Genomic DNA, 18896 nt, shown 5'->3' with positions numbered 1-18896 from the left:
TAGTTCCGACACTATTTTCTTAAGTAAGACGCCGCACAGACACACCACGATCAAGCTTCTGCAATAACTCCACTTTCTGCGTTAATGATAGAGAAGATTCTTTCTCTTTTTCTCATTGTTACTCATAGGGGTATCTGCAGCTCTTTTTGACATTTTCACAGCGAAATTAAACACAAAGTCACCAGTGAACACAAAATATCAGTGAACAGCAAATGCACGTGTAACCAGTACGAGGGCTGAGCCACAACTGACGTCTGGCAGCCTCTGCTAGTGCTGCCACGTCACACCTGAGTGACGTCAGCTGTTGGCCAAAAAAACTTCAGTTTTCGGAGCTTTTTGGATTTCAGAATTTCAGATAAAGGAACGTGTGCCTGTATTAAAGATATTGCTATTAATTTACTATGAACTCATGTAGCGTGATCCAGTGAAAAATATTTGTTTGCATCTCATTATTGAGAGTACATTGACATTGTAAAAGAAAACAATGCAGAATATAATGTAGCAGCAACAGAGAATGTACAGTTTAGGTAAACAAAGTGCAATGGTGAATATGGAGGTGGTGAAATTTTGGAATAACATCGTTAAAAAGGAGGTATTAGAGGTGTTAGAATGCCTACAGATGGATAAATCCCCAAGGCTTGATAAGGTATGTCCCAGGCCACTGTGGAAAGAAATTGCTAGGGTGCTGATACATTTTTGAGTCTTCGCTTACTCTTTTTTTTTCAATACAGTTAGCAGGAATAACCTAGGTAATTATATGCCCAAGATTCTAATGTAAACAATAGGGAAAATTGGGGGGAAAAACTGAGAATCTGGATTAATGTACACTTGGAAAGGCAGTAACTAATCAAAGACAGCATATATAACTTTGTTAGAAAGTAGCCAATTTGTTTATGCTTCAAAAAAATTCAATCAATGTGTATTACTGAAGGTAGTGCATTTGATGGAAGACAAAATTGCAGATGCTGGAATGTGAATCAAAAAGCGAAAATGCTGGAAATACTCAGTCAAGCAGCACTCGTGGGAAGACCTGTTTAAATTGAAGATGAATTTCATTTTTATGATACGCTTATAAAACTTGTTCAATGAACTCCCCTTTTAAGACAATAGTAATTATTTTGAAGTCTGTATCAGATCTAGCAACTGGTTATTTTCAATTCTATAGTCATAATAATTTATGTTGCAATATGTCTTCTGGAAAGGATCAGAAAATCTTTTCTGTTTATTATTGATGATTAATATCTTTGTTTTGATTTGTCCTCCTGGGAATTACATTAGAGAAAATGTGTAAACTGAATCTTCCCCAATATTAAGTGGAAGAACTGGAAGAAATATTTGAGCTTTCAGCACATTCTGTGCTTTATGGAAGCATGTTTTTCTTATGCATGTTCTATTGCCCTGCTTCATATGCCCAACTCTGAGGGTCACTGTTGTTGAAGGAAATACTTTGAGAGGAATTGTATTGTGTAATTATATTCATTTAAATCAATTCAGTTAATGTTTTACTTCCCTAGCGTTCAGCATTTGAAAGTCATGTTGCTAAGTTGCGATCTCAACTGGAAAAAGGAGAGGCAATGCGGCAGACCCTGGAATACGACTTAGCTGTAGCCAAGAAGGAAGCCAGTGTGGTACGATCTACTTCTGAAGACAGAATAGAAGCTATACACAAAATACATGCACAATTGAAAGGTACAATTATGTTTCCAAATAATAATTCTACAGGGAAGTAATCAATTTAATTACCATCCATTAATTTGAGATACCTGCTGTACAAACTTTGCAAGTTACCTAAATTATTTTTAAAAATAGTTAAAAATTATATCATCTATACAATTGGACACTGTTTAAATGTGACTACATTAAAAAAGCGGACTTGTGGGATTTTTGGAATGCAAAAAAGAAAACATTATTTTGGAAGCAGATGTGTCAGATCAGTGAAGCATATTAGAAAGTTCAGCACCTAGTGAAAATGAAGAACAGCAAGAAATATTAGTGCTAGGAGAAGATGGTAAGGTTGAAAGCTGATAAATCTGAAGGTTTTGCATCCTAGAGTTTTGAAGTAGAGGTTTTAGAGGGACTGGTTGTTCTGCTTGTCACCTTCAATGGTTTCATGAGTTCTGGAATTGTTTTCAGTAGATGAGAAAATAGTTAATGTGACCCAGCTAAACAGGAAAGCAGAAAGTGATAAAATAGGAAATGACCCAGCTGTTAACTTAATGGTGGTAGTAGGGGCCATGCTTGGGATCTGTATTGAGTGATGTAATAATAGAATGCCTTTAAAAGATTAATAGGATTGAGCAGAGTCAATGTGGATTTATAAAAGGGAAATCAGATTTAACTAATCTATTAATTCTTTTCAGAAAGTTAGTATAGATTAGGGGAGCTAGTAATTGTTATAGATTTTTAGAAGCATTCCAACTTCCCTAATGGGACTTTGGGAAACAAAATTAAAGCACGTGTAATTGGGGATAACGTATTGATGTGGATTGAGAGTTGGTTATCAGACAGAAAATGTGGTAAGCATTGTATCCTTTCTTGGCTTGGGGGCTGTGATTAGTGGATATTACAGAGATCAATGCTTGTAGCTCCAGCTATTTATCATTTAATTCAAAGAATGTTGTGGAAAGGATCAAATAACATATTTCCTAGTTTGCTGGAATTGAGAATAGAATGGAAGAGGCTTTGAAGGGATATGGACACATTGAATGGTTGCGGGGGGGTGGGGGTTGTTGGGGAAACATAGCAGTTGGAAAATATCCTGGAACAGTGTGAACACTACTGAAAAGCATCGTCTATTTCACGTTCATAGGCACTTGGAGCAGAAACAGGCCCTTAGCCTGTGGATTCTCACTGACTATTGAACACCCATTTAATCTCATCTTATTTCTCTTTCCCACTTTTGCATCAACTTCCACCTACTCCAATTTATACCACTTGCCTGGGAGAGCAAATGTTCCATTGTTCATGAAAGGCTCTAAGAATAAGCTGGGAAATTAGTGGCTAGTGAGCCTAGTGTCAGTAGTGCGTAAATTGTTGGAAAGTATTCTAACGGACAGTGCAAATAAGTAACAAATTGCTGGAGGAACTCAGCAGATCAGGCAGCATCTATGAAAATGAATAAAGTTGAAGTTTCGGTCCGGCGCCCTTCTTCAGGACTGACAAAGAAGGGGAAATTCCCAGATTAAAAAGGTAGTGGAAGGGGAGGGAGGTTAGCTGAAAGCTGATAGGTGAAGCCAGATGAATGGGAAAGGTCAGGGGATGGAGAAGAAGGAATCTGATAGGAATGGAAAGTGGACCACAGAAGAAAGGGAAGGAGAAGGGGACCCAGGGGAGAAGAGGTAAAGGTCAGAGTGGGTATAGGGAACAGGGGAGGAGGGACATTTTTTTTAACTGGAAGGAGAAATCAATATTCATGCCATCAGTTTAGAGGCTACCCAGATGGAATATAAGGTGCTGCTCCTCCACTGCTTAAGAGGAGGCTATGAACTGACATGTTGGAATGGGAATGGAAATTAAAATATTTGGCCATTGCTCGTGTTCTGCTTGTGGTGGAAGGAGTGGAGGTGCTCGACGAAGCAGTTCGTCAATTTACGATGGGTCTCACCAATACAGAGGAGGCCACATCGGGAGCACTGGGCATAATAGATGACCCCAACAAATTGCTTCACCTGGAAGGACTGTTTGGAGCCCTGAATAGAGATGAGGGAGGAGGTGTATGGGCAGGTGTAGCACAGGTGCAGTATGCAGGGATAAGCGCCGGGAGGAAAGAATGGACAAGGGAATTACTGAGGGAGTGATCCCTGTGGAAAGTGGAGAGAGGTGGTAAGTAAAGACATGTTTAGTGGTAGGTAAAGATATGTTTAGTGGTAGGATTCCTTTGGAGATTGTAGAAGTTGCAGAGGATAATGTATTGGGTGCGGGGGCTGATGGGTGGTGGGTAAGAATAAGAAGAACTCTATCTTTGAAGGAAGTGGGAAGATGAGATCGGGAAGATGAGATGAATACACATGCTTGGGAAATGGAGGAGGTGCGGGTGAGACCAGCATCAATAGTGGAGGGAAGGAAAACCCGTTCTTTGAAGAAAGTGGACACCTCTGATGTCCTGGAATGGAAAGCTGCATCCTGGGAACAGATGCGGCGGAGGTGAAGAACTTGAGACAAGAGAATAGCATTTTTACAATAGATGTAAGTATTTGGGTTGGTAGAGCCTGATTAAACATAGTCTACATAGCTTCCTGAATGATAGGTGGTGTCTAATCAATCTTAAGAGTTTTTCAAGGAAGGTTGATGAAAGAAAGGCAGTGGATGTTGTTTATATAACTTTAACCCGGAGGATGAAGTGTTCTAAAGGCAGGATGACACAACCATGGCTGAATCATTAGAAAGAGGTGACATCGGGTCAAAAGGTGTTGAATTATTGTGGGTAAAACTAAGCTGCAAGAGTATAAAGACTCTGAGGAGATTGTATATAGACTCCCAAATATTAGTAAGGATATGGTCTACAAATTACAATGGGAGATAGAAAATGCATGCCAAAAGGGCAATGTTACAATTGTCATGGGGGATTTCAATATATACGTAGATAGGCTGGTGCTGCATTCCAAGAGGTGGAATGTCTAGAATGCCTACAAGATGGCTTCTTCTTAAAGCAGCTCGTGGTTGAGCCCACTAGGGGATCAGCTCTTCTGAATTGGGTGTTATGCAATGAACTGGAATTGATTAGAGAGCTGAGGATAAAAGCGCCCTTGAGGGAAAGATCATAATATGATCAAATTTACACTGAGATTTGAGAAGGAGAAGCTGAAGTCAGATGCATCAGTATTACAGCAGAGTAAAGGGAATTATAGAGGCACGAGAGAGGGGTTGGCCAGTATTGACTGGGGGAGAAAACACTGGCAGGGATAATGGCAGAGTAGCAATGGCTGGAATTTCTGGAAGCAATTCAGAAGGCACAGGATATATACATCCAAAGAGGAATAATATTGTAAAGGAAAGATGACACAACCATGGCTAACAAGAGAAGTCAAAGCCAACATAAAAGCCAAAGAGGGCATATAATAGAGCAAAAATTAGTAGGAAGTTAGAGGATTGGGCAGCTTTTAAAAACCAACAGAAGGCAACTTTTAAAAAAAAAAAAGTCTTTAAGAAGGTAAATTTAGAATACAAAAGTTTTTTTCAGATGCGTGAAGTGTAAAGGATCGCTGGAAAACGATGCTGGGGAGGTTTTAAAAGGGGACAAAGAGAAGGTGGATGAACTGAATATGTATTTTGCATCAGACTTCATGGTGGAAGACACTATTAGTAAGCCAGAAGTTTGAAAGTGTCAGGGGTCAGAAGTTGCCATTACTAGGGAGAAGGTTTGTGGGAAACTGAAAGGTCTGAGGTAGATAAGTCACTTGGACCAGATGGTGTACACCCCAGGGTTCTGAAAGTGGTGGCTGAAGAGATTGCGGAGGCACTAGTGATGATCTTTTAAGAATTACTGGATTCTGGAATGGCTCTCGAAGACTAAAGAATTGCAAATGTCATTCCAATCTTTGAGGAGAGAGGCAGAAGAAAGGAAATATAGGCCAGTTAGTGTGACCCAGTGGTTGGGAAGGTGTTGGAGTTGATTGCTAAGGATGTGGTGTTGGGGTACATAGAGGCACATAATAAAATAGGCTATAGTCAGCATGGTTTCCTCAAGTGAAAATTTTGCCTGACAAACCTGTTGGAATTCTTTGAGGAAATAACAAGCAGGATAGGCAAAGCAGAATTGGTGAATGTTGTGTACTTGGATTTTCAGAATGCCTTTGACAAGGCAATTATCTGCAGCTTAATGTGAAAAAGACTAAAGAGCTGGTGGGTAGACCTGAGGAGGGCTAAGGCACTGGTGACCCCTGTTTCCATCCAGGGGGTCAGTGTGGACATGGTGGTGGATTACAAATACCTGGGGATACGAATTGACAATAAACTGGACTGGTCAAAGAACACTGAGGCTATCTCCAAGAAGGGTCAGAGCTGTCTCTATTTCCTGAGGAGACTGAGGTCCTTTAACATCTGTCGGACGATGCTGAGGATGTTCTACGAGTCTGTGGTGGCCAGTGCTATCATGTTTGCTGTTGTGTGCTGGGGCAGCAGGCTGAGGGTAGCAGACACCAACAGAATCAACAAACTCATTTGTAAGGCCAGTGATGTTGTGGGGATGGAACTGGATTCTCTGACGGTGGTGTCTGAAAAGAGGATGCTGTCCAAGTTGCATGCCATCTTGGACAATGTCTCCCATCCACTACATAATGGACTGGATGGGCACAGGAGTACATTCAGCCAGAGACTCATTCCACCGAGATGCAACACTGAGTGTCATAGGAAGTCATTCCTGCCTGTGGCCATCAAACTTTACAACTCCTCCCTTGGAGGGTCAGACACCCTGAGCCAATAGGCTGGTCCTGGACTTATTTCCTGGCATAATTTATATATTACTATTTAATTATTTGTTTTATTACTATTTAATTATTTATGGTGCAACTGTAATGAAAACCAATTTCCCTGGGGATCAATAAAGTATGACTATGACAAGGCACCATGCATGAGGCTGCTTAACAAGTTAAGAGCCTATGTTATTACAGGAAAGATTCTAACATGGATTAAGCATTGGCTGATTTACAAGAAGCACAGAGTGGGAATAAAGAGGGCCTTTTCTGGTTGGCTGCTGGTGTTCCACAGGGGTCTGTATTGGTACTGCTTTTCAAGGTATATGTCAGTGATTTGGATGACGGAATTGATGGCTTTGTGGCCAAGTTTGCAAATGCTATGGAGGTGAGTGGATGGGCAGGTAGTTTTGAGGAAGTAGGGAGGCTACAGAAGACTTGGACAGATTAGGAGAATGGGCAAAGAAATGGACGAAGTGTCGGGAGCTGTATGGTCATACACTTTGGTAGAAGGAATGAAAGGGTAGAATGTTTTCTAAGTGGAGGTGTATCTGAGGACTTGGGAGTGCTCATGCAGAATTCCCTGAAGATTAATTTGCAGGTTGAGTCTGTGGTGAGGAAGGCAAATGCGATGTTAGCATTCATTTCAAGAGAACTAGAATATAAAAGCAAGGATGTAATGTTGAGACTTTATAAAACATTGGTGAGCCTCATTTGGAGTATTGTGAGCAGTTTTGGGCCTCCTATCTTCGAAAAGATGAAACTGGAGAGTGTCCGAAGGAGGTTCATAAAAATAATTCCAGGACTGAAGAACATTTGTCGGCTCTGGGTGTGTATTCACTGGAATTCAGAAGTATGAGGGGTGACTTCATTGAAACCTAACGAATGGTGATAGGCCTTGATAGAGTGGACGTGGAGAGGTTGTATCCTATGGTGGTAGAGTCTAATACCAGAGGATACAGCTTCAGAATAGAGGGTGTCCTTTTAGAATGGAGATGAGGAGGTTTTTTTTTATATAGCAACAGAGTGATGAAACTTTGAAATTCATTGCACAGGTGGCTATGGAGGTCAAGTCATTGGGTGTACGTAAGGCAGAGTTGATAGATGTTGATTAGTGAGGGCACAAAGGGATGCGGAGAGAAGGCAGGAGATTGGGACTGAGAGGGAAATAGATCAGACAAGATGAAATGGTGGAGAGACTCGATGGGCCAAATAGCCTCATTCTGCTCCTATATGTTAAATTCATTTGGTCTAATTCACACCGCTAGGTTCAGGAAGAGTTGGTATTCCTCAACTCTCAAGCTCTTAGAACCTGGAGGATACCTTCACTGAACTTCACTTGCCTGATCACTGAACTGTTCCTACAACCTATGGACTCACTTTCAAGGACTCTTCATCTCATGCTCTCGATAGTTATTGCTTATTTATTTATAGTTATGATTATTTTTTTTCTTTCTTATAGTATTTGCACAGTTGGTTGTCTTTTGCACACTGGTTGTCCACCCCGTAGTGTGGCCTTTCTCTGATTCTATTATGATTATTGGTTTTTACCGATTATGACCCCAAGGAAATGAATCTCAGGATTGTGTATGGTGACATACATATATGTACTTGATAATAAATTTATTTTGAACCTTGAACTTCTGAACTAAATCTTTTATTGATGTCCCAATTGGAGAGAATACAAAGCTGTATCTCCTGTCAGGGAACAAGATGGGGCAGGTAATGGAAATGTGTGTAGGCGACACTTTGGATCTAATCAGAATCAGTTTTAACATCACTGGCATGTGTCATGAAATTTATTAACTTTGTGGCAACAGTACAATGCAATACATGATAATCTATCTCATCAATACTGAGTATACCATTTAAACAATCAGTCTAGGTTCAAAAAAGTATGTGAACCTCTGGGGTAATGCTTTCTACTAATGGTATTTGGAGTCAGGTGTTCCAATCAATGAGATGAGATTGGAAGTGTGGGCATTGTAGAGATCCCCTGCCCTTTTTTTCACAAAAAAAGCACACTAGGTCAGCTTACTGACAGAGCCAGCTCTTCTCAAAAAAGATCTGTTTATGTGCACCATACCTCAATCAAAACAATTTTCAAAGAATTTTAGAAGAAGAATTGTAGAGTTGCATGAAGCTGGAAAAGGCTGCAAAAGCATTTTGAAAGACCTGAGTGTTCATCACTCCACAGTAAGAGAAATTGCCTACAAATGGAGGAAATTCAGTACTGTTGCTACTCTTCCTAGGAGTGGGTGTCCTGCAAAAATTACATCAAGAGCATGACATGCAATGTTGAAGGAGGTGAAAAAGAACCCATGGGTGACAGCAAAAGATCTTCTGGGACAATATTCTGTGGACAGATGAGACAAAAATAGAACCTTTTAGGCAGAAATGCACACTGCTGTGTTTGGCGGAGAAAGGGCACTGCACACCAACACAGTAAACCCTCATCTCAACTGTGAAGGATGGTGGAAGGATCATCATGGTTTGGGGCTGCTTTGCTGCCTCCGGACCTTAACAGCTTGCAATCATTGAGGGAACAATGAATTCAAAACTGTCTCAAGACATTGTACAGGAGAATGTGTTTACACCTGAAGCTTAATAGAAGTTGGATGATGCAGTAAGACAATGATCAAAAGCACAAGGGTAAATCACAACAGAATGGCTTAAAAAGAAAATTATTTATGGTTTGGAATGGCCAAATCAGAGTCCCGACCTTAACCCAATTGAGATGCTGTTGCATGACCTGAAGGGGGCTGTTCATGTAAGGTATTCCAGAAATATTGATGAACTGAAACAGTTTTATATGGAGGAATGGTCTAAGATTCTTCCTCACCATTGTGCAAGTCTGATTAGCAACTACAAGAAAATTTGGTTTAGGATTTTCCAGCCTGATCTGTGAATGATTAAACATGTGTTCAATAAGGACATGAAAAATACAATTGTTTGTGCATTATGAGTTGAGGCAGATTGTGTTTGTCTATTATTGTGACTTAGATGACAATCAGACCACGTTTTATGAGTAATTAATGCAGAAAACCAGGTAATTGCAAAGAGTTCACAAATTTTTTCTTGCAACTGTGTGTGTGTGTGTGTGTGTGTGTATATAGGTGTAGCATGGAGAGCATCTGACTGATGGTGGGGGTTTGGGGCTCTGGATAAGATTGAAGAAAGTTGTAAAATTAGTGAGCTCCATCCTGGGTACTAGCCTCTGTAGTATCTAAAACATCTTCAAGGAGTGGTGCCTCAGGAAGGCGGTATCCATTATTAAGGACCCCCACCACCCAGGACATGACCTCTTCTCATTGTTATCATCAGGAAGGGGGTACAGAAGCCTGAACAGCTTCTTCTCCTCTGCCGTCCAATTTCTGAATGGACATTGAACCCATGAACACTACCTCACTTCTTGTTATTTCTGTCATTTTGCACTACTCATTTTAACTTAATTATGTATTAGACATTTATACTGTAATTCAGTTTTTATCTATATTTATCATGTATTGCTGCCACAAAATTAACAAGTTTCATGACATATGCCGGTGATATTAAATCTGATTCTGATTTTGACATTACTTCACTGAAGTCATTGCTTTAGAAATAGGCAATTCATTGCTGTTTGATACCCGTGAACTGCGCAGCAATTGTAAGGATTAATTATGAAATGAGAGCAATTTGTATTTGAATACCTATGAACAAACAGAACTTGACCATTCCTTTGTAGTCAAGCTGGGGTATCATTATTTTCCTGCTTCATCATTAGATTATGGAATGACATTGCTAGGATAGATTTGCAAGATGATAATGGCATCAATAGCTGTGCAGTTCATGGCAATGAGTTGGGATGTACAGAATATATACAGAAACAAACTTTGTGAAATCTGGGTATGATCGACAGATTGAGGTTCCAGACTTTTTAATTGCAACTTTGCTTTTGCTTAGTGTTTTTGATAAACAAAATCAGTATGATTATGATGCATTTGTGTTTTGAAGTTTGAAAATATGTGAATCGGTGTCATAGAACTATTTTGGTCAATGAGTAAATTGCTGTTTTTAAAATTGATAGTACATAACTCAGAACTTCAGCAGAAAGTGGAAAATTTGCAAAAGACTTTACTAGTTTTGCAACAAGCAAGAGAGGATGAACAGGAGAGATTCCAAAGCGAACAAGAGGATCAGGAAAAGATGATTCAGAACTCAATAACAGAAAATGAATTCCTGATAGCTGAAAGGAATCGAATTGATGCGATCTTGCAGGTACTCTATGATGTGTAATATTTTTTCTAATAATGAGTGCATGTGTGTTTCTTTTCCTTTTATACCAATGTGTTTACTTTTTTTGTGTAGTGTATACTTTGATTAGTTAGTTCAGGCCATCATCCCTACCGGGGCATAGGCCACCTTTCGCAGCCAGGCTTTGGATGTTCCATGGCGGTGTTGTGTATGTTAATGGGAAAATTTTATGATCTTGGTGTTTGTGTGATGCACTCTATAACTACTGTGGTGACTGTGTTTGACGTGTTGTCCTTATAGTTATTTTGGAGTAACTTTTACAGAATGTTAATAGGCATGCCATTGGACTCTTGAGTACTCACAAAGAATTAATCGTGCACTTTGCACCAGGCTTCGTCATCCCAGAATTAGCTGTGGAAACTAAGTTGTTGGGGAAGTGGTGTGTAAAGTTACTCCTCAGTGCAATGGTACCGCGTGAATTTGTTAGAGAGCGCCGAGTTAGAGACAAGTGGGGGGGGAGAGAGAGAGAGAGAGAGAGAGAGACCTCGACCTAGACCTCTGTCTCGACCTCCGTTGGTTGGGGTCAACCATGGATGTTATGTCCTAGCTGTCTATATGTAAGCCAGGGTAGTATGATATGGAGAGCAAGCTGTTGCCCATACAGCAGGCTCCCCCTCTCCACGTAATTGATGAATTCAACGGAATGGTGGAGACCGAGACAGTTTGTCCCCCACGGCATTGCAACAGTTGCCAGTCAGCATTGAACTCGACATAGGACTGACTTAGGGACTCCAGCTCTGGATTAAGCCTTGGGGTTTACTCCCAAAGCCTTCCCTATTAGTGGGTATAGACACAAAGCAGCAGAGGTCTGAGATCAGTGTTTCCTTCTCTTAGATGAGCCCCATCTGCCTGAAGCAATTGGTTATAAAGTGCTGGTAACTCACCTCGTTTCTTCCATTGTCAGTAGAAATGGTTCCGTCAAGCTCGGAAGCTAAGCCACACGTGAAGGCCAGGAGCTGGACTCAATTGTCAGAGACATTTTGGAGAGACATGCCATTGGGAGTATTTAATAGGTAGTGGGAGCTTATCCTTGCTACCCCTAACCCCCCACCTCCTCCCAGTTATGACAACCTTAAGGAAGCTACAAGTTTACAAACACAAAATGCTGGAGGAATGCAGCACATCAGACAGATGCAATGGACAAAAGTGTTTTCGGTCAAGTTGCCTTAAGGATAAAGGGGGAGATATCCAGTATAAAAAGGTGGCACAATAGGTGGATTCAGGTGATGAACAAAACAACTGTAATTCAGAAGGCCAGGCAGCATCTATGTTGGGTAATGGACAGTTATCATTTTGATCTGGGACCTTTCATCTGGACTGAAAGATAGAGGGGAGATGGCCAGTATAAAAAGGTGGAGGGAACCATCAATGATTTGCAATCTCTTATGTCTGTGAGTTAACAAATTTCTGGGTTCTGATGAATTTCATCTAAGGGCCTTCAAGGAAGTGGCTGGTGAAATAGTTGGAGTTTAGTAAAATCTTCCAAAGTTCCTGTGGTTCTCGAAAGGTTCCATAGGATTGGAATATAATGAATGTAAATTGTTTATTCAAATATGGAGAGAGAAGGTAACAACCAGTTATATTAATATCTATCATAGGGAAGATGTTAAAAGATGGTTTAGTATTACAGAAGAAATTGGAGAAATTGTATGGAATGGATTTGTGTACATTTGGAAAGGTAGGGACTAATTAAGAGGAATCAACACGGGTCTGTACTGAGTCATCATGTCTACAAAAATCTGAGATTTTTTTTGAAGTTATTAAGAAAATTGATGAAGACAGCATAGTAGATGTTTTTGCGTGGACATCAGTAAGTTTTTTGAATCATGGGAGGCTAGTCCAGAAGATTAAGGCATATAGGATCTGAGTTTCGTTGGTAAATAAATTAGTTTGGTGATTGGAGGCAGTGGAGAGTGTTCAAGTGATTTTTTTTTCCCTGACTCCAAGTCTGTAACCAGTGGCACTCTTCATGGATCATTTCTGGAGTTGCTATTGTTTAACATGTGTATAAATGATTTGGATGAAAATCTAGGTGAACTGATTGGTAAGTATATCGATGAAACAGAAATTCATGGAGTAAAGGATAGTAAAGAAGTTTGTGGCAGAGGGAGATACAGTGGCATGCAAAAGTTTGGACATCCGGGGTCAAAATTTCTATTACTGTGAATAGTTAAGTGAGTAGAAGATGAACTGATCTCCAAAAGTCATAAAGTTAGAGATGAAACATTCTTTTCAACATTTTAAGCAAGATTAGTGTATTATTTTTGTTTTGTACAATTTTAGAGTGGGGAAGAAAGGAAAGGAGCACCATGCAAAAGTTTGGGCACCTCAAGAGATTTGAGCACTCAGATAACTTTTACCAAGGTCTCAGACCTTAATTAGCTTGTCAGAGCTATGGCTTGTTCACAGTCATTGTTAAGAAAGGCCAGGCGATGCAAATTTCAAAGCTTTATAAATACCCTGACTCCTCAAACCTTGTCCCAGGCTGGAATGAGGGTGGCTCGGCTGGTGAAGCTCAGTTGGCTAGGAGTGGTTGGACTGGAAGCTGGCTGTGTTTTGCTTGATGCGTGAGTGTGTTTTGGAACCTGTTGAGGGAAAGAGAGTGGGGAAGGAACGGAAATTGCTGGGAGGGGGTCGTGTGGGTCCGGTAATGGCGGACAAGATAAGAGGCGGGGTTGAGGGAAAGAAAGTGGAGGAGGAGAGGGATAGAGACTTGGGACCAGAGGCAGGCAGCTGGGGAGAGGTGGATTATTGTGAAGGGAGAAATAAAGGGAGTGAGGAGGTAGTGAGGAGTCGGATGAATAAAAACCAAGACAAAGGGAATAAAAGAATAAGAAATGATAGTGGAGAAAGCTCTGAAAGTGAGGAAGATGAACAAGCTCAGAGAGGAGGTGTTGTCATAATTAGGTTTAATGAGAAGGCTCAGGGACGTATGAAGAAAATTAACCCGTTTGTGCTAACAACAACTCTGACAAATAAGGTAGGGGAAATAGTATTTGCAAAAGTCCTTAATGATGGCAACTTATTGGTAAGATGTGCGAATGAGGAACAACTTGAGAAAGCACTCAAGCTAAAAGAGATAGGAAAATGCAAGGTGGAATACACTGGGAGGGTGGGAGCACAAAACAGTGGTTGTAAAGGAGTGATCACGGGGATACCAATGAGTATAAATATGGAGGAGATAAAGAGGAATATCAAAGGAGGGAAAGTAATGAATGTTCAAAGACTGAAAACAACAAAGGAGGGAGTGAAAAAGGAAAGTGAATCAGTATTGATTGAATTTGAAGAAGAAAGAGTGCCAAGGAAGGTGTTCCTGGGTTTCATGAGTTACCCAGTAAGGGTGTATGTGCCAAAGCCACTGAGGTGCTATAATTGTCAAAGGTTTGGACACGTGGCTAAAAACTGTAAAAGGCAGAGGAGATGTGCTAGATGTGGGGGTGATCATGAATATGGAAAGTGCGGAACAGGAGTTCAACCAAAATGCTGCAATTGTGGAGGAGCTCATAATGTTGCATATAGTGGGTGTGCGGTAGTGAGATGGGAGACTAAAATTCAAGAAGTAAGAGTGAAAAGAAAGATCACTTATGCAGAAGCTGTAAGAATGTCAAGAGAACAGAATAATGTTCCTAATGAACAGGGAGCAATAGGGATACGAGAGATGCAACAAAGAGCAAATGACAGGATTTATGTAGACAAAAAGGCTCTAGTAACATTCATTGCAGGAGTGATTAATAGTACTGCTGAGGTAAAGTCAAAAAGTGACAAAATTCAGCTGGTGGTAAAAGCAGCAGTAAACCATTTAGGGTTAGTAGGACTGACATGGGAGGAAGTGAGGGAGAACCTCAGTAATCAGTCAAGCCAGGAAGTGTCACGTGTTGGTTAATACTAATTATGGTGATTCTTTTACAATGGAATGCAAGGAGCTTACTGGCCAATAGCCAGGCATTCAAGCACTTTATTAAAGAAATGGTTGTCAAACCGGATGTAGTGTGTATTCAGGAAACTTGGTTGAAACCAACTTTAGACTTTGTGGTATATGGGTATACAATGATAAGGAAAGATAGAAATCTAGGGGGAGGAGGGGGTTGTGCTATGTTAATCAAGCAAGGTATACCATATAGGGTACTGGAAAAAGGAGATGATCAGGAATACATAGTGGTGGAAGTGTGGGAGAGAGGGGAGGGAGTGGTTATAATTAACTACTACAATCCATGTAAAAGGTTGGATTTGGACAGCCTGTTAAAGATACAAGGACAAAACAGACATAAAGTAGTGTGGTGTGCAGATTTCAATGCTCATAGCACAATATGGGGGGATCAGATTACAGATCCAAATGGAAAGGTAATTGAAGATTTGATGGAAGAAAGGGATTTGGTGTGTATGAATGATGGTAGCGGCACAAGGAAGGATATAACAACGGGAACTGAGTCAGTGTTAGACATTACGTTAGTGTCTAATACCTTGGCTGGCATTAGTAACTGGGGAGTTTGGACTGCTTCAACAGTAGGCAGTGATCACTACCCAGTTTTGTGTTCAGTGGGTGAAAGAGTTGAAGTAAGACCAGGTGGCGGAACCCCAAAGTGGGTGTTTGAAAAAGCTGATTGGGGTAAGTTCCAGAAGTTGAGTGAAGAAGGGTTGACAAAGATTGATATTTCTGGAAATGTAGATGAATTAAACAGTCAGATGACTTCAGCAATTATCATGGCAGCAGAAGGATCTATACCTAGGAGTAAAAATAGGATGAATAGAAAACTGGTACCATGGTGGACAGAGGAATGTTGTCAGGCTGTAAAAAACAGAAATAGAGCATTCAGGCTAGTTAAAAGAACCCATAATATGCAGCATTTGGTTCAATATAAGAAAGCACAGGCAGTGGTGAGAAGAACTATACATCAAGCTAAAAGGGCAAGTTGGAGGAGTTTTTGCGACAAGATAGGAAGAACAACACCTGTGGGAGAGATATGGGGAATGATTAAGAGGATGGGAGGAGATAGAAGGGAATGGGAATATCCAGTAATGATATCTGAGGAGGAAACTGCAGTCTTCAGTAGGGATAAGGCTGAGGTCATGGCCAAGTCATTTGTACTGATTCACAGTTCAGAAAATTTGTCTGAAGAAGGGAGAAGAAGAAGGGAAAGAATAATGAGCCAACACCCAGGTGTGCTAAGCAGGAGGGAAGGAACAGATGATATAATTGATGATCCATTTACATTAGCAGAAATGGTGAGAGCAATAAAGAGATCGAGACCAACCTCCCCAGGGAAAGATCTGATATGCTCTGTGATGCTAAAAAATCTAGGAGAAGGAGCGCTCTTGAAGTTGCTGCATTTTTATAACAGAGTGTGGGAGGAGGGAAGATTACCAAGTGCATGGAAAGAAGCAGTAGTAATTCCAATAAGGAAGCCTGGCAAGGATCTGTCAAAACCCACTAGCTACAGACCAATTGCATTAACATCAAGTATATGTAAGATAATGGAAAGGATGATAACAGAAAGGTTATCATATGAGCTTGAGAAAAGGGGAATGCTGGCAAGTTATCAGAGTGGTTTTAGAAAGGGAAGGAATTCCATGGACTCAGTGATTATGTTAGAGACTGAAATCAGGAAGGCCCAGGCAAATAGAGAGTCAGTAGTGGCAGTGTTCTTTGACATTGAAAAAGCCTATGATATGATGTGGAAGGAAGGATTATTAATTAAACTGCACAAGATGGGGGTTGGTGGGAGAGTTTTTAATTGGATTAAAGATTTTTTGTTTGGTAGAAAATTTCAAGTTCGGATTGGATCAGAATTATCAAAACAGTACATAGTGGAAAATGGCACACGTCAAGGTAGTGTGATTAGCCCATTACTTTTCAATGATGTCTTCACAAAGGTACCAGTGAATATAGGTAGGTCACTGTTTGCGGATGATGGGGCCTTGTGGAAAAGAGGCAGGAACATGGACCATATAATCAGGAAACTACAAGAAGCAATTGATGAAGTGGTGGAGTGGGGTTATGATTGGGGATGTAGATTTTCAGTAGACAAAACTCAATCTGTATTTTTTACCAGGAAAAGGGTTGAGGTAGGGAAGAAGTTAAGGATGTATGGGGTTGAATTAGAAAGGGTTGCATCATTTAAATTTCTGGGAGTTATATTTGATTCACGATTAACATGGGCAGACCATATCAGGAAAGTTGAGGAGAAATGTAAAAAAGTAATAAATGTGATGAGATATTTGACTGGTAGGGAATGGGGAGCAAGTTGTTCAGCTTTGAAGAGAATGTATGTGGCTTTAGTAAGATCTGTATTGGATTATGGAAATATAGTATATGGATCAGCAGCTAGGTCTCTTATAAGGAAACTGGGTGTGATTCAGGCTCAGGCCTTGAGAGTGTGCAGTGGGGCTTTTAAAACGTCACCAGTGTCAGCCCTACAGGTAGAAATGGGAATAATGCCTTTGGAACTAAGAAGGATGCAACTGATGGCAAACTACTGGGCTAACTTGCAGGGGCACAATGATTCTCACCCTACTAAAGGAGTGTTGCAGGAGTGCTGGGAAAATGGGAGGTTTCAGAGGGATACCTTTAGTCGGGTAGGGAATGATATCGCGAAAGAATGTGGAGTATTTGATCTGAGGATAAGTCCTTCAGTAGTTTATCCGGTTGTAGCTCCATGGAAGCTTGTATGGCCTGACATAGACTGGCATTTGTTAGAGGTAAAAAGGAAAGAAAGATATAAAACAGATTTGGTAAATGCATTTAACTGTCATGTGATAGAAAAGTATAGTGATTATACTCACATTTATACGGATGGTGCGAAGGAACCTGCAACAGGAGTGACAGGGTTTGGGGTGGTCATACCAGCAAAAGAAATTGGAATCAGCAGAAGAACATCTGATAAGTTAGGGGTGTTTACAGTGGAGATGCTGGCAGTGTTGGTTGCGTTGCAATGGGTACAGAAAGCCAGACAAGTCAAAGCATTGATATGTTCAGATTCATCCTCCGTTCTAGCAAGTTTAAGGTCTTTTCACACAAACAGTCGGCAAGATGTACTTTATGAAGTCCTTCAGTTAGTTACAAGGATTGCAAATCAGGGAGGTCAGGCAAAATTTCTATGGGTTCCAGCACATGTAGGGGTGAAGGGGAATGAGAGGGTGGATGAGTTGGCAAAGAGGGCGTTAAAGAAAGAAAATGTGGAAATGCACATTAGTATCAGTAAAGCAGAGGTTAAGTGTGTAATCTGGGAAAAAGTCAACTGAATGTGGCAAGAAAGATGGGACAGGGAGGGGAAAGGGAGGCATTTATATCAAATACAAAAGAGTGTTGCAGTTACTAGGGTAGGTAATGGAAACAGAAGAGAGGAAATTGTGTGGACTAGGTTAAGGCTGGGGCATTGTGCATTAAACAAAACATTGAAAATGATAGGGAAACACCAGACAGGATTGTGTGAGGAATGTCAGGAAGAGGAGTCAGTAGAACATGTAGTTCTGAGTTGCAGGAAGTATGGGATACAGAGAGAGATGATGAGAAATAAATTAAGGGAGTTGGGGATGCAGGAATTCACATTAAAAGGGTTGCTGGGCATGGGTGAGAGAGCACAAGTCCAGGTATTTTTAGCATTTTTAAGGGGTACAGGGGTTTTTTATAGAATATGACGAATAAACAGGAATAGGATACTAGGATGGTCAAAGATGGAAGGGTGAAGTGTAGGTGTGTGTGTGTGTGTGAGATTGGGTGAAGGGATTTAGAATGTATGTCTAGTGCACATTCTGGAGCAGAGGGTGGCGGTAATGCACCATTAAGCTGGATGCCAACCGCCGTAAAACAAGATACAGACAGACAAACCTTGTCCCAACAATCAGCAGCCATGGGCCCCTCTAAGCAGCTGCCTAGTACTCTGAAAATTAAAGTAAATGATGCCCACAAAGCAGGAGAAGGCTATAAGAAGATAGCAAGGCGTTTTCAGGTAGCCGTTTCCTCAGTTTATAATGTAATTAAGAAATGGGAGTTAACAGAAATGGTGGAAGTCAAGTTGAGGTCTGGAAGACCAAGAAAATTTTCTGAGAGAACTGCTCGTAGGATTGCTACAAAGGCAAATCAAGACCTCTGTTTGACTGCAAAAGACCTTTAGGAAGATTTAGCAGACTCTGGAGTGGTGGTGCATTTTTCTAATGTGCAGCGATACCTGCACAAATATGACCTTCATGGAA

At 40.7% G+C, this 18896-nt stretch overlaps 1 protein-coding gene across 2 annotated transcripts in view; it reads left to right on the top strand.

The window, feature by feature from the left end:
• ccdc171 (coiled-coil domain containing 171) overlaps window positions 1-18896 on the top strand; it is a 478351-nt gene that overhangs the window by 20912 nt on the left and 438543 nt on the right. For both annotated transcript variants that reach the window (XM_072258224.1, XM_072258225.1), the window contains exons 4-5: window positions 1515-1689; window positions 10480-10670. In XM_072258224.1, coding sequence (XP_072114325.1) covers window positions 1515-1689; window positions 10480-10670 — 366 coding nt within the window. The remainder of the gene's footprint in view (window positions 1-1514; window positions 1690-10479; window positions 10671-18896) is intronic.

Source organism: Mobula birostris, chromosome 5, assembly GCF_030028105.1.
Source record: "Mobula birostris isolate sMobBir1 chromosome 5, sMobBir1.hap1, whole genome shotgun sequence".
Classification (NCBI taxonomy): Eukaryota; Metazoa; Chordata; class Chondrichthyes; order Myliobatiformes; family Myliobatidae; genus Mobula; species Mobula birostris.
Note: the sequence above shows the minus strand (reverse complement) of the source record. Positions and strands in the feature narration are given on the sequence as shown.